This window comes from Ptychodera flava, chromosome 15, assembly GCF_041260155.1.
Source record: "Ptychodera flava strain L36383 chromosome 15, AS_Pfla_20210202, whole genome shotgun sequence".
Taxonomy (NCBI): Eukaryota; Metazoa; Hemichordata; class Enteropneusta; family Ptychoderidae; genus Ptychodera; species Ptychodera flava.
The window spans coordinates 39,950,575-39,967,306 of NC_091942.1; the positions used below are offsets into that span (position 1 = coordinate 39,950,575).

The following is a 16,732-nucleotide window of genomic DNA, read 5'->3' on the forward strand; positions in this document are numbered from 1 at the left end:
ACAGGTTTCTATAGATGAACTAAGTAATATATATTGAATTTCTGATGAAATCTGTAATTTTGTATTTTTGGGGCAATATTTGCCATTTTTGGTCAAAAAATGTGTATTTCCAAAACTACTCATCTGATAGCTTTGAAATTTAGTATACAGGTTCCTACAGATGAACTAAATGATATTTAAGGAAATAATGATGAAATCTGCAATTTTGTAATTTTGGGGCAATTTTTGCCATTTTTGGTCAAAAAATGTGTTTCTCAAAAAGTACTGGTCTAACAGCTTTGAAATTTGGTACACAGGTTTCTACAGATAAGCTACGTAATATATTTTGAATTTCTAATGAAATCTGTAATTTTGTATTTTTTGGGCAATTTTTGCCATTTTTGGACAAAAAATGTGTATTTCCAAAACTACTTATCTGATAGCTTTGAAATTTGGTATACAGGTTTCCATAGATGAACTAAATGATATTTATTGAAATAATGATGACATCTGCAATTTTGAATTTTAGGGCAATTTTTCTCATTTTTGGTCAAAAAATTTTAGCCACTTTTTTCTGGCCACTGCATTGAGTTATCAAAGATTTCCACCTTCTTCATCAACATGTGTCAAAAATAGTTATTCTGTACATAAACACAGCGGAGCTATATCGGCCGCTAGGTCGCTTGTTATCAAGGTACAACTGAAGCATACAACTATCCACAAGGTGTATTTTCAGCAATAATTCCAGTTCCCTCACTTCAAGACTTACATATTGCCTGGGTTTCCTCTGGGTCAGCAGGTTATGTTCTCAAAAATGAGAATGGTGTGCTAAAAAAATTCTCATTTTCAGAAAAATTTTCTCATGCAATAATTACCGTAGACTTTTTTCCTCAATAATTAGGGCATCCAAGTACACTCTAAATTTCACTATATTTCTTGAATTGATCATATAATTGATACAGTCAATTGAAACAAATAATACTAGTACGTTCATAAGTTTGAAGTGAAGTCAGATATCTTTATTTCAAGTCAAAGTACTGAAATGTAAGACAGTGAAAGTAACAATGTAGACTTGCATTTTTCAATATTTTGTTCTGTGCAGCAATGTTGTCCAGTCATATTCCCTAAATGACAATAAAATACCAGGTGTTATGGCAAAAAAATTAAGTTTTTTTTCTCATCCTCGGTTGCATACAAAAATGGTGCGGTGACGTGCTTTTTATATCGTGCTTTTTATATCATATTCAGGGGTTTTTGTGAGCTTTGATATTTATGTTAATTGGGTCGTACATGTTGACGTATGTTGCACCATAGTACAAAGTGCTCTGCTGGGTGGACGGACCATGGAGAAGCAAGACTGTCAATGATTGTACAGGAGATGCATCAAAAAGACGATAATTCATATAAAATAAAAAGATACAAATGTAAACCAATCAATAATAATAGTTTGATTCGCTGAACAAAGTAAATGGGGATGTCAATATAGACAAGTTAGACCGAATAAAAGATAAATACTGTACATTACCAACACTCAATCCCAAAACAAATTAAATGATTTTCGAAGTTAAATTAGAACCCCGAATCTCAGTGTGACAGTTTTCGGACATTTAATGACATGCTGCACTGTTCGTTGTACTCACTTCGCTCTGTATTGATAGCGTTAAGTCAGGTGATGCTGCTGTCCCATTGTGAATAGTTATTGTTTCGGTAGAAGCCATACCGGACGCTACAAACTTGGCGAAATTAACACACCGTACGATACAAGGTGTCAAAAGCAACACACAGAGACAGCCCATGTCCGATATGTAAGCACCATACATGTGCTAAATATAAAAATAGCGTCAATGACACTGTAGCTCCCATCCTGGACTATTTAGTGTTTGTTCTCTGGTCAGATATTTGAACATGTGTGAAAGGGATAAAGTGCATGAAGTGAAAATACTTAAATGTAATGTACTGGAGACAGTGAAATATGTTTAATGTATTTATTCAGAATATAAATGGAAAAAATACAGAATTAGATATATCGAATACTGTGATACAACAATTACTGCTGGCGCAAATAAACTTGGAACACCGAAGTCCCTATATACATAGGAAAACCGTGGGAATATCCCTATATCGCCAAGTAATCAGCCAACAGCGGTATCGCTAGTGCATTGGGTCATCTTACACTTTGTTTATCGAAAACACTGCGGGGTGCCCATGCTGTGTCTCATAGACAAAACGCCTTAGCAGAGGCCGTTCATTTTGCGTGAACGATGGTACAATAAAGAATTGACGTTTTGAGTAAAGTTACGTTGGTAAATTTCAATGACCAGGGAACCTACATCTTATTTTCGTCATATTGGCCCGAAACCAACTCGCCCGTTGTTTGAGACTACACGTTCGTTCGTACCGCGTTCCTTGTGTTAAAATTCACATCCCCCCTGCCGATATAGTCTGTAAATATTAATTATGGATGGTATAATCGAGACTGTCTATGATTTTATCAGTTGGAACAAAAATATTTCGATAGATTGACTAAGACAACCAAAATTTTAAGCATTTTTCTTCAACTTTAAAAAATAAGCATCGCCTAGACATCGCCGTTTTCGTTGAAAATGCTCAATTTGGCATTAGTCGAATATGAACGCTCAGGTTTACCTTGGCCGTGTACTGCCTGAGAGGTGGCTACTTCTTCAGCTATTTTTTCAGTTTCGGTAAAGATATCGCCAACTATTCCTTTCAGTGCTCAGTGCAAGTCTGTTTACGTTTGCAGGAAAAATATATCGTTGGCTCGCCCAACAAATTGTCAATGAATTCGGGCGAGTTGGTATCGGGAATCTGGGGTGGTTTGAAAAGGTACCCGTTTTGAAGCAAATGTAGGTTATCAACATCATTGATGATATGCCTTTTTTCTCACCGTGTTGTCTCATTTCTCTGTAATTTTTGGTTATAGCGATTTGAAAATAGTAATTTCTTGTCCGCTGACCGTGGCGATTTGATGTAGCTCTCAGAATTCGAAGTACGAAACGTCGACGTCACTGGCTGGGCTGCGGGCCATGCCGCGGGAGATCAGAAAATACATTTTCAAACTTTGGGTCAAACTAAGTTTACGTTCTCGATCGGATAACGTTGAGGTCAAAAAACAAACTTTGCCATAGCGATTAAAATCTGCAGCATTTCAGCGTTCTTTGCAATTGATGATATGATTGAAACATTTTTATTTAGCCTGTCCTTTTTCATCATACGTTTCTTGAGAATAGTATGTACCCACTTCAATCGGATACCCCTATGAATAATGATATCATCTGTATGACGCACGCAATAAATGTGATTGAACTATGACTTTCTTGTGTCATGTCAAGGCCGAGACTCGGACACGGTTTACGTCGCCTTTGCCTCTGAGAGGTTTTCAGAAACAAAGCCGAGAAAAGGTCTAGCTTTATCTACGGTTTACTTTATTCTTCAAAATCACGAAAGCCGTCGATGGCGACCGTAGAGGTTATGGCCGACAGTTGGATGCTTGTAACAGAGATTCCCCGCCACACCACGCCGTGCGCCAGCAGCAACAAGTCCACGCTCGCGCTACACTGAAATTCTCCGAAAACCGAAACCTTGCCAGTATTAGTTCTCACAGAATTTCGCTACGACATGTCGGACAAAAAAACGTCAAAGCCAGGAAGTTTTACCTAGCAACTCGCACGGCCGATAACGTACCGGTAACGTACCGGTACCATTGGTTATGTTCACAACCGTCTATTCCTCACTTAGAATACGCATCTACTTTACACCGGTCGACAAACCATAGATCCTCGAGAAACGAGGGCCGAGGGTCTATGGACAAAACCGGTTTCTTCGAAACGAAATTAGAAATTTAGCGACTTTGAATTTCACTCAAGGAAACACTGTCGCTTTGAATGGAAATTGTCGAAGTACATGCTCGAGATATTACATCGCTCGATGGGTGTAAAACGTGAATAAAGGTTCATGTACAACATATAAGAAAGAGACGCACATTGTAAACCTCAACGTAAGCTGATCACTTTATAAAAATGAAAGTTAAAAATACAGATTTAACCACAATACCGGGCGTCATTTACAATTTTTGTGAGATAGTGGAAATGACGGCATTTGTGATGACACGCCTGCACAACGAAACGAAGCCAAACGATAGTTTGTGAGATAGTGGAAATGACGGCATTTGTGATGACACGCCTGCACAACGAAACGAGCCAAACGATAGCGAGCTCCATGACAACACCTACCGTTTTCTCACCTGCACTCTTTCTTCATTTTGAGGGAAAGTCTGTCAAAACGGTTGCTTCAACAGGTTCCCTGCTCATCGAAATTTACCCAAGTAACTTTACTCAAAACGTCAATCTTCTTGTACCATCATTCACGCAAATTGAACGGCCTCTGCTATGGCTTTTTGAAACACATGCAGTATGGGCACCCCGCAGTGTTTTCGATAAACAAAGTGTAAGATGATCTAACTCACTAGCGATACCGCTTTGGCTAATCACTTGGCGATATAGGGATATCGCCAGCGGTTTTCCTATGTATATAGGGACTTCGGTGTTCCAAGTGTATTTGCGCCAGCAATAACTCAACAAGTCATTTACAATGACATAGTCCCCACTTGTAATAGGAGTATTAGTCTTGATGGGCAGGAAAATGTGGTCATTAAGAAGTATCACTGGAGTGTATATGTTGAGATCTATGGGCACATAGGTCTATGTCGTTGTTCCCAATTTGAAACACATGAGGCATGTCTAAGTTATGGTTCTAAATCGGGAAAAAAGATCAGACCTCTAGCAGTATTGGCCAGCCAAGAAATACATATGCGCATTATAAATGACGTACAAGATGTGACATCTTAAGGTCTAATATCCTATCAAAATTGGAGGGTATAGAACTTGTGGTTACTGAGAATATGCATATATATGTATAATCAAGGTCAAAGGTCATCGAGGTCACATGACATTTTGAAAAAAAAAATTATATTGCTAATTTATCCCTATATGCCAAAAATCAGATCTCTAGCTCTATTCGCTTGCCCAGAATTAGATGTGTACATAATTAATGAGGTAAAGCGTGTGTTGTCATAAGGTCTCCCATCCTACTAAATACAAAGGACATAGCACTTGTGGTTACTTATTTATTGACATAAACATATATTTTAGGTAAAAGGTCATCGAGGTCACATGACATTTTGTCAAAAAATTTCTCTCCTATAGTTATCCCTATATACCAAAAATCAGACATCCAGCTCTATTGGCTTGCTCAGAATGAGATATGTGCATAATTGTTGAGGTACAGTATGTGGTGTCATACGGTGTCCCATCATACCAAATATGAAGGGTGTAGCACTTGTGGTTACTGAGTTATGGACAAATATGTATATTTGAGGTCAATGGTCACCGAGGTCACGTGACATTTTGTCAAAAAATTGTATTGCTAAGTTATCCCTATATACCAAAATCCGACCTCTAGCTCTATTGGCTCGCTCAAAATTAGATATGCGCATAATTAATGAGGTACAATATGTGGCGTCATAAGGTGTCCCATCATACCATACATGAAGGCTGTAGCACTTGTGGTTACTGAGTTATGGACAAATATGTATATTTGAGGTCAAAGGTCACCGAGGTCACGTGACATTTTGTCAAAAAAATTGTATTGCTAAGTTATCCCTATATACCAAAAATCAGACCTCTAGCTCTCTTGGCTCGCTCAAAATTAGATATGCGCATAATTAATGAGGTACAATATGTGGCGTCATAAGGTGTCCCATCATACCATACATGAAGGCTGTAGCACTTGTGGTTACTGAGTTATGGACAAATATGTATATTTGAGGTCAAAGGTTACCGAGGTCACATGACATTTTGTCAAAAAAATTGTTTTGCTAAGTTATCCCTATATACCAAAAATCAGACCTCTAGCTCTATTGGCTCGCTCAAAATTAGATATGTGCATAATTAATGAGGTACAATATGTGGCGTCATAAAGGTGTCCCATCATACCATATATGAAGGGTGGTAGCACTCGTGGTTACTGAGTTATGGACAAATATGTATATTTGAGATCAAAGGTCATCAAGGTCACATGACATTTTGTCAAAATATCCGAGATGTCTGCGTGAACGGATGGACTCACGGATGGACAAACAGACGGACATGACCCAATCTATAAGCTCACTGGACTTCATCCGTGGGGACTAAAAATTGTGTCACTGCATCCTTTTTGCAATATGAATCGATGAGAAACTAAATTTTTATTTTCGTGGCCTTATACATGGGAGTCTATGGAGATCTGCCTAATACATGGGAGTCTATGGACGTGTAAACTAAAAATATGCAAATTTCACTACGATTTGCCCAATTTGGCAAAGGTCATTCCTATGCACTTCCATACCAAGTTTCAAATCAATCGGACTTGTGGTTTCAGAGAAGAAGATTTTTTGACCAAAAATGGGAGAAAATTACAAAAAAATTCATGAAAAATAGCAAGTCCAAGATACTGACCCAAGATGTGCACAATCATTTCATGTCAGCCCAAAGTACTTACATGCCAATTTTTCATGTAATCTGCTCAGTGGTTATTGAGTTTTTTCAATTTTGACTGTTTTTACATTTTTTCACTTAATTTGCATATTTTTGGCAATGACAACTTCATTTGAACAAAATCTCATCTACAGCCCATCATCCATATACACACCAAATATCAAGATGAAATGTACAGCGGTTTTGGAGTTTTTGATGTTGACGGACAGACATACAGACATACAGACATACAGACATACAGACATACAGACATACAGACATACAGACATACATACATACAGACATTTCCCTAGCCTATAAGAATAGCTTCCATTGCCATATATACATATGGCTATGGGAGCTAAAAACTACATAGAAATATAGTTGCGTCGTCCATAACATTGAACATAACTAATTTATCATGAAATTTTTACAAACAGTTTTCTAAACACATCGAAATTGAAAATCGGGGATTTGAAGTTTCAAAATATCAATATTTAGCCCTTATAATCACATTCCAAAGACGACGTCCGATTACTACGATAGCAGTCCGATTACTACGCACTCAACATTGGGTCAAAAATTTGGCAACTTTGACCCCCTAAATACCATTTCCGTCCTGTTAACAGTTTTAGGATAAACACAATAAAGTTTCGAAGGGTGTGGTAATAAGATTTCATACTGCTCGTCATTTATGAAACGGCTTTGGGGCAAAATTCACTGCCCTGTCCGAAAACTGTCACACTGAGTGTATCTAAAACCGCGTGCCGTCAATATTCGAATCATGTTACTGAATGAGATTTGAGTTACGGAACTGGTATGACCATCTTTAAAATTATGTACCAACTTCGATTTCAAACGTAGGTAGCTCTCTGTGATGTTCAAATCTACTGCACAGGGACAACTTCATCTTGCGAGCTCACGTAGTTCAAAACGGTAATCATGCTCTTTTTTTGCGAAGTCTCCAGCGATTTCGCAGTTTGTGGCTCTTAATTGGCAGTCGAATTAAGCTACACGATCTCTTTCTTTGTCTGATAAAGCTTACCACCGGTAATGCCTTATTAAAGTTTCGGAGATCGGACCTCTTACTAGTTTAGTCATCGTCGATCGCAAGCAGTATCGGCCGCTCCTCCGTATCTGAATGAATGCCATGCACCGTCTGCTCTGTGTCAGCCTTTCAAATGCATTGTCCAATTAAAAGACGGCTTTCATGATGAAAGTTGACCCAACATCAAAACCTGTGCATTACGAGCGCAGAGACTTAACTATAGTTGATATAGAGTCATTTATTTTTTGAAGATTTTGGACAATGTCATTTTAATAGAGGGACTTAGTTGTGTTCTATTGCGTGTAAAACCATTATGTTTCCAGGCCAGGTTCGTGTTACCAACTTGGCAAAATGAAAGGTTTGGCGTAAAAGCAATGTTTACATTTCCCTTCAAACGTTTTTTCATTGTGATTAGTGGTCAAATATCTTCGCAAAATGTACGAATACTAACTAGAATATTTTCGTAAACGTCTGATTTTCTTCTGAAAATGCGAAAAAAACGAGTGGCAGCGGGAACACAGATTGCTATAGCAAATAATCTTTATACACACTTTAACGTATGTGCTTGAAGTGTTGTGTCTCTGCAGGGCCACAAAGTATTGCCCAGATTGATAGCTAAGACAATGTATTTTAGAAATTTTCAACAGGTTCTGCTGACAATTAGAGAATTTTCATCAACTATCAACCGATGTTGCCGTGAGTGTGTGGGGGTTCGAATCTCGTTTGGGTTATAGTAAAATTTATATTTCTTTAACCTGAGTGGACAGTTCTGCTGGTGGATATTTACTTGTCCCCGAGTCTGTCTGATAGCTCAGTAAAAAGCTTCGTGCTTTTCCGATTACTATATATGTGTGTACTGTGTGTGTGTACTGTGTCTGTGTGTCGTCTGCTCCACGCATACCGTGTTGTTCGGTCGCGCACAGAATTGTAACATCTAAGTCGGTTACTGTGACCAACTCTTTTGGGTTGGAAGCAGTGGCCGACTGGTTTTGTGTGAGGCCTAGCAGCTAGGCGATGTTGCCGTGAGTGTGTGGGGGTTCGAATCCCGTTTGGGATTAGTAAGATTTATATTTCTTCTCAAGATCTTCTGTAGTATTAAGTCTTAGCCAAGTTTTAAAAGCTGCTCTGTTGACTGATTCAGTTGAAAAGACACACTTTTAGCTCCAAGGAGAGCTATTATTTAGCTATGTCTACACTGATTATCTTCCAAACTTTGAGCAAACTAGACAACACACTATGCATATGACATAGTCAAAGATTTCACCAAATTGAATGTGATCAAATGTGGACTAATATTGCGTAGATTTTTCGTTGATTTATTTATTGAAAAAATCTTATCTGTCTTATCTGTTGATAGCACATAACCCATTGTGCTCCGGCTTTAATCTATACTTTTAATATCACACATTACGTCAAATTTTGTGGACAGTCTCTTACATTCAAATTATTTTGTGCTTTATCTTAAAGTTGCAATTTTATTGCCAAAGTATAAACTTTTTGTTATTATAGAACCATGTACAAGCGATCCTTGTGCAAATGGTGGTACCTGCCTGAACAGACAGGATTCCTATGAGTGTAGTTGTGCATCAGGATGGGCTGGTACAACATGTAGCAATGGTAAGTTGCAAGTATCAATTCATTTATGGGTTCTTCGGTTTTCTCAGTGTAGCTTTGGCAGGCCATTTTTGAATACAGTCAAACCTGTCGCAGTGGCCACCTGGATAGAGCGGCCACCCGTCTATAACGGCCACTCCATTGTAGTCCCGACATAATTTCAATGTAATTATACCTTGATAGAGCAGCCACCTGTCTAACGCGGCCAGCAGCCACCCTATTTGTATGTGTTTGGTTAGTTGACACTTTGTATTACGGCCAGAAATATCTTGACTGCCCACCCAAAATGTCCTGTCGTACTCAAATTTTGACTCGTTGCAGGGAGTTTACATTGAATAGCCCATTGTATATGCTTGTCCGACTCGACTCTCGCCCTGTGTTCAGGACGAGGTGCTAACAAAAAAGGTGTGAGGAATCCGCCCCAACAGTATATTACAACTGTCCCCAAAAAGCCCCCACTGACTAAAAAGCATATTGACACAATAGTTTTCACCAGTTTAGGTAAAAGAAATGTCGAAATAAATCTTTCAAGTTTAATCATTCTTCAATCGCAGGGTTACCACGACCATATTTTGATCAAAAACGCGGGAACTCTGATCAATACCTATGATCGAAACAGACAACTACCACTTCAACAAAGACATGTACTTAGCATATTTCTAGAACCTTACAAAGCAAAATTTTAACTATATTTTCGCAAGAACACTCGGCGCGATCTAACTTTCTACACATGTCAGCTTATGTGGGATCCACGGCAGCCATTGTTGTTTATCGAAATATTGTCGGCGATCGCGCTCACCATTGGTCGAAACAGGGGTACAGCGCCCTCTTCAACATTTCTATTCAAACTGTAAACAATGAATATGGCGGCCAGACACAAGTGCCCTGGAGTGCCTTGCATTCCAAAGCGTACTGAGGAGGATATTACAGACTAGAAGTAAAAGTATTTTCAGTCGTGTTTTGGAAAGATCAAACTTGCTTTTCAAAATCGAGAAGTGACTACCGCGTTGTTTCTTTCTCAGCAAAACAGTGAACGCGGAAGCCGGATGCGAACAGCAGCAACTATTCAATCGATCATGCCATGTTTCAAACTTTCACACATAGCAGTGACACTATGATGCCATTGACGGTAAGCTTTGTCGGCCTGAGACTAGAGAAGACGCGAGTCAGTCGGCTACTGTCATAAGTATTTTGGAGGTGATTGACATTTGTGATAATTAGAAATGCAATATTCATGTATGATCGGTCGAATGTTCAAATACCAACAGATTGATTCTAGCTACAGTCGAGCTACCATCGCTACGAAAACAACGCAAAAGTAGACTGAGCGCAGACTAATCTCATTCTCAGTGACTTTGTGAGGAAAAACTGACAAATGAAATTTTTGTACCATTGTGGTTATCAGCATTAATTCTTTTAAACACACTATGAGGACATTTGTCAATCTACAGTACATGGTCATTTTCTTATTTTGCATGACTGTAAAATTACTTTTTTGCCTATGATATTAACAAAAAAGTTACAAAACATTTCTTTTTTTTTTGTACTGTATATATATAACATGAAGTGTTTGTCTGAAATGCCTGTTAGAGCATTTTATTTTGTAAATCTGTACCCTGCCAAACATCTTGATAACAAGTCGACAAGCCAAATACATTTATACATTTACATATTATGAATAAATTATCTAACCTGTCTATAAAGGCAACCTGTCTATAAAGGCCACTTTAGCTAAGTCCCTTGACTTGCCGCTGAGGTTTGACTGTAATTGTAACATGGACATCCAGACTGTTCACTAATGACATCATTGTCTCTCATCAATATTCAAAAAAAAAAATATTTGTCTGCAGTTTTAGATGATACTTAATGTTGCATTATTTTAACACCTTTATGAGGTTCTTTGGATAGAAAAGTAATGGTCAGGTATAAACTGAAACAATTCATTGCACTTTCCGAACCCTTTCCCTCTGTATTTGAGCTAAACTAGGGTAAGGGCTTATGGACTAACGTACACTGTTTGAAAATTCTGTACAAGTTAGAGTGGCTTATACTGGTACACTAGTAGATAGCTGTACCTGAATGCACATGGTGTAATAAAACTACCAAAAAAATGCAGTTTGACTTTACACTTAAAATATATTCATGCATAGTTATTAGTCCCCACGGACACCGTCCGGGGGGACTTATAGGTTTGGTCATGTCCGTGCGTGCGTGCGTCCGTGCGTGCGTCCGTCCGTGCGTGTGTGCGTCCGTCCGTCCGTCCGTTCACGCAGATATCTCAGAGATGCCTGGAGCGATTTCATTCAAACTTGGTACAAGGATTACTTCATATGTCATACAGATGCACGTCGATTTGTTTTGTGATGCGATCCAATATGGCTGCCAGGCGGCCATTTTATTATGATTTTTTCATGTACAGAGCCATAACTCAGGCATGTTTCAACTGATTTTATTCAAAGTTGGTACAAGGACATTGACCAATGTCATAGATATGCACGTCAATTTTTTTTGTGATACGATCCAATATGGCCGCCGTGCAGCCATTTTGTTACGATTTTTTCACGTACAGAGCCATTACTCAGGCATGTTTCAACAGATTTTATTCAAAGTTGGTACAAGGACATTGACCAATGTCATAGCTATACACATCAATTTGTTTTGTGATACGATCCAATATGGCCGCCGTGCAGCCATTTTGTTACGATTTTTTCATGTACAGAGCCATAACTCAGGCATAACTGAAGCGATTTTATTCAAACTTGGCACAAAGATATTGACCTATGTCATGCACATGCACATTGATTTGTTTTGTGATACGATCCAATATGGCCACCGTGTGGCCATTTTATTACATTTTTTCATGTCCAGAACCATAACTCAGACATGTATCAAGTGAATTTATTCAAAGTTGGTACAAGGAGATTGACCAATGTCATACATATGCACATTAATTTGTTTTGTGATACGATCCAATATGGCTGCTGTGCGGCCATTTTGTTATGATTTTACATGTACAAGCCATAACTCAGGCATATCTCAACCAATTTTAATCAAATTTGCTACAAGGACATTGACCTATGTCATACATATGCACATTTATTTGTTTTGTGATACGATCCAATATGGCCACCGTGTGGCCATTTTATTACGATTTTTCCATGTTCTGAACTACAACTCACACATGTATCAAGCGAATTTATTCAAAGTATTTTTATCACAGACCTAATGAAGAGGACTCTATCCTCTCTGAGGACCTGTAATCAAAGTACCCATTAACAAGTGGGGACTGTGTCATCAACGATGACTTGTTTCCAAGTGTAACTGCATGAGTTTCATTAAAAATACTGATCAGCTTAAGTCTGAGTTTGTTTGATGCAGGTACCAGTCAAACTACTATAATTCTATTCTGCTGAAAACGGGATCCCAATGTCATTTACACTTTTTTTTCATAACAATTAGACGTTGATGAGTGTGCCTCACAGCCATGTCTGAATGGTGCTAGTTGTGTCAATGGAAGAGATTCATTTTACTGTGAATGTGTCCAAGGCTATACTGGTGATCGTTGCCAAAACGGTCAAACTGGTAAGTAACTTCATTTCTCGAAGGTGATCTCTGCTTCTGTGTTCACAACTGTCAATTGTTTCTTATATCGTATATCTCTGAATTGAAGAATAACGTTTAAGATTTCAAAAAGTAAAAAATCCATTTCTCACCAGATTATTTTGGTGGCTAGGAGTGATTCCATAAAGTGTGATCCTACTACGGTGGCCCAAAACTACCTGTTCTCCGCATTCAAAGTCTGCGTCGCAATCAAATGTTTTTCTCTCACATAAGCTTATGTCTCCGCATTCAAAGTCTGCGTCGCAATCAAATGTTTTTCTCTCACATATGTCTCCGCATTCAAAGTCTGCGTCGCAATCAAATGTTTTTCTCTCACATATGTCTCCGCATTCAAAGTCTGCGTCGCATTCAACTGTTTTTCTCTCACATATGTCTCCGCATTCAAAGTCTGCGTCGCATTCAATTGTTTCTCTCTCACATATGTGTCCGCATTCAAAGTCTGCGTCGCAGTTAATTGTTCCTCTCATATGTGAGAGAAAAACATTTGATTGCGACGCAGACTTTGAATGCGGAGACATATGTGAGAGAAAAACATTTGATTGCGACGCAGACTTTGAATGCGGGAGACATATGTGAGAGAAAAACATTTGATTGCGACGCAGACTTTGAATGCGGAGACTTATGTGAGAGTAAAACATTTGATTGCGACGCAGACTTTGAATGCGGAGACATATGTGAGAGAAAAACATTGATTGCGACGCAGACTTTGAATGCGGAGACATATGTGAGAGAAAAACATTTGATTGCGACGCAGACTTTGAATGCGGAGACATATGTGAGAGAAAAAACATTTGATTGCGACGCAGACTTTGAATGCGGAGACATATGTGAGAGAAAAACATTTGATTGCGACGCAGACTTTGAATGCGGAGACATATGTGAGAGAAAAACATTTGATTGCGACGCAGACTTTGAATGCGGAGACATAAGCTTATGTGAGAGAAAAAAAATGAATGCGACGCAGACTTTGAATGCGGAGACATATGTGAGAGAAAAAAATTGAATGCGACGCAGACTTTGAATGCGGAGACATATGTGAGAGAAAAAAAAATTGAATGCGACGCAGACTTTGAATGCGGAGAACAGGTAGTTTTGGGCCACCATATCCTACACATGTATCTATGTTAAATACAGACTCTGATAATTTTTAACAATACACATGCATTTGGACATTGATATAACATGTCAAAGTTTTGGAAAGTTTTTAGCTCACATTTGGTTTTACCAATGTGAGTTTATCGTATAGGCTGAAGTCGATGGCGTCTGTATGTATGTATGTATGTATGTATGTACAGTATGTCCGTCAACATCAAAAACACGCAAACCGCTGCACGTTTCAGCTTGGTATTTGATGTGTGGATGCATCCTGGGCTATAGATGGGATTTTGTTCAAATGAAGTCTGCATTGCCAAAATATTGCAAATGAGCGTACACAATGTGAAAATGGTTAAGAATTAATAACTCAAGAACCGCTTTTTTGATTGCTTTGAAAATTTGTGTGCAAGTACCTTAGGTGAACCTTATACAGTTTTATGAATATTGTGAAGTTATCCTTAATTTTGTATTTTTGCTGATTTTTTTTGTGATTTTTCTCATTGTCAGTAAAAATTCTTCTACTCTGAAACGCCAGCCCAATCGCTCTCAAATTTGGGTTGTCTCTTTGCAAGGGTGTTACTCTTCTAATTTGTTGAAATATGACAAAATTGGGAAGATTACTATTTGTGCAATTTTGTCATTTTTGGTCAAAAAATCTTAGACAGTATTTCCTTTTTAAAACCCCTGGACAGACAGCTTTCATATTTGGTACACAGACGTACAGAGATGACAATAGTTAGATATGAGGAAATTGTCCTGAAATATAAAAAATTGTATTTTTAAGACAACATTGTCATTTTTGGTCAAGAAAACTTAATCTCAGCATTACTTGTTTGATAGCTTTGTAATTTGATATAAAGTCCCTAGTTTGATAGCTTTGTAATTTGGTATAAAGTCCCGAAAGATGTTATTAGATAAATTTTCTGCTCAAAGTGTTGGGAAACCCCCAAATTTGTATATTTTGGTACTTTTCTCAGTTTGTGACCTTAAATGACCTACATCAACCCAGGATATGTTGTGAGACAATTTTGAAAGCTGTGAACATAATTTTGTCATATTTGGTACCAATTGTAGGAAAATTTGATCTAGAAAACAAAGCTGAGGTGATTTTTTTCATTTTGGATCAATTTTTGCAACTTTTCTATGTGAGACATACAAGAACTGATGAGAAATTTGGATCCAGGATAATTCCAGATGTTGTAATCACCACCCACAGTGGAAGGCATTTCACTATCTGTAACTAACTTAAGTGCTGTTTACATTAGAATGATAACACTCATGGCATTAATTAAAAATCTCCAAGGTTGTAAATGTACTTCCTGTCATTTGGTCTTATGTAATACCAAGGGGTGGAACATTTGATATTCAGGAGGGGGTAGGGTCTAGAAGATCGATGATGTAGCATTACTTTTTTTACCAGATCCTTGTGCATTTTTTGCCCACTCCCACCTTTTCTTTTTATCAAGCCTTCTCTGTTTTTTTGTTTTGACATTTGCTTATGTATTTAGGATCTGCTTCTCCCATTGCTATAGAAGTTGATATGCGTGTTCCTAAAGATGACCTCCAGTACCTAAGTTGGAGACCTTATTTGCTTTTGTCATTCTTGTTTTTCCTGGTTTAAATATTTCTCAAATGGACCAATTCAAACCGAATGTGAGCACATAGTGTCCTTGACGGTATTTTAGGTGGTCCGTGGGGGACTTATAGGTTGGTCATGTCCGTGCGTGTGTGCGTGCTGCGTGCGTGCGTCTGTGCGTCCATCCGTTCACGCAGATATCTCAGAGATGCCTGGAGCGATTTCATTCAAACTTGGTACAAGGATTACTTCATATCTCATACAGATGCACGTCAATTTGTTTTGTAATACGATCCAATATGGCTGCCAGGCGGCCATTTTATTATGATTTTTCATGTACAGAGCCATAACTCAGGCATGTTTCAACCGATTTTATTCAAAGTTGGTACAAGAACATTGACCAATGTCATAGATATGCATGTCAATTTGTTTTGCAATACGATCCAATATGGCTGCCGTGCGGCCATTTTGTTACGAGTTTTTTCATGTACAGAGCCATAACTCCGGCATATCTCAACCGATTTTATTCAAACTTGGTGCAAGGACATTGGCCTATGTCATACATATGCACGTCAATTTGTTTTGTGATACAATCCAATATGGCTGCCAGGCGGCCATTTTATTATGATTTTTTCATGTATAGAGCCATTACTCAGGCATCTTTCAACCGATTTTATTCAAAGTTGGTGCAAGGACATTGACCTATGTCATAGCTATGCACATCAATTTGTTTTATGATACAATCCAATATGGCCGCCATGCGGCCATTTTGTTATGATTTTTTCATGTACAGAGCCATAACTCTGGCATATCTCAACGGATTTCATTCAAAGTTGGTACAAGGACATTGACCTATGTCATACACATGCACATTGATTTGTTTTGTGATACGATCCAATATGGCTGCCGTGTGCCCATTTTGTTACTTTTTTCATGTCCGGAACCATAACTCAGACATGTATCAAGCAAATTTATTCAAAGTTGGTACAAGGAGATTTACCAATGTCATACATATGCACGGTAATTTGTTTTGTGATACAATCCAATATGGCCGCCGTATGGCCATTTTATTACGAGTTTTTCATATCCTGAACCATAACTCAGGCATGTATCAAGTGAATTTATTCAAAAGTATTTTTATCACAGACCTAATGAAGAGGACTCTATCCTCTCTGAGGACCTGTAATCAAAGTACCCATTAACAAGTGGGGACTGTGTCATCAACGATGACTTTTTATAGAAAATTTGAATTATCACCATTTGTGTCCT

At 38.2% G+C, this 16,732-nt stretch overlaps 1 protein-coding gene across 1 annotated transcript in view; it reads left to right on the plus strand.

The window, feature by feature from the left end:
* The window catches only part of LOC139152170 (fibropellin-1-like), a 108,982-nt gene that overhangs the window by 81,175 nt on the left and 11,075 nt on the right, over positions 1 to 16,732 (plus strand). Inside the window, exons 40-41 of the mRNA XM_070725291.1 lie at positions 9,067 to 9,174; positions 12,631 to 12,753. Coding sequence (XP_070581392.1) covers positions 9,067 to 9,174; positions 12,631 to 12,753 — 231 coding nt within the window. The remainder of the gene's footprint in view (positions 1 to 9,066; positions 9,175 to 12,630; positions 12,754 to 16,732) is intronic.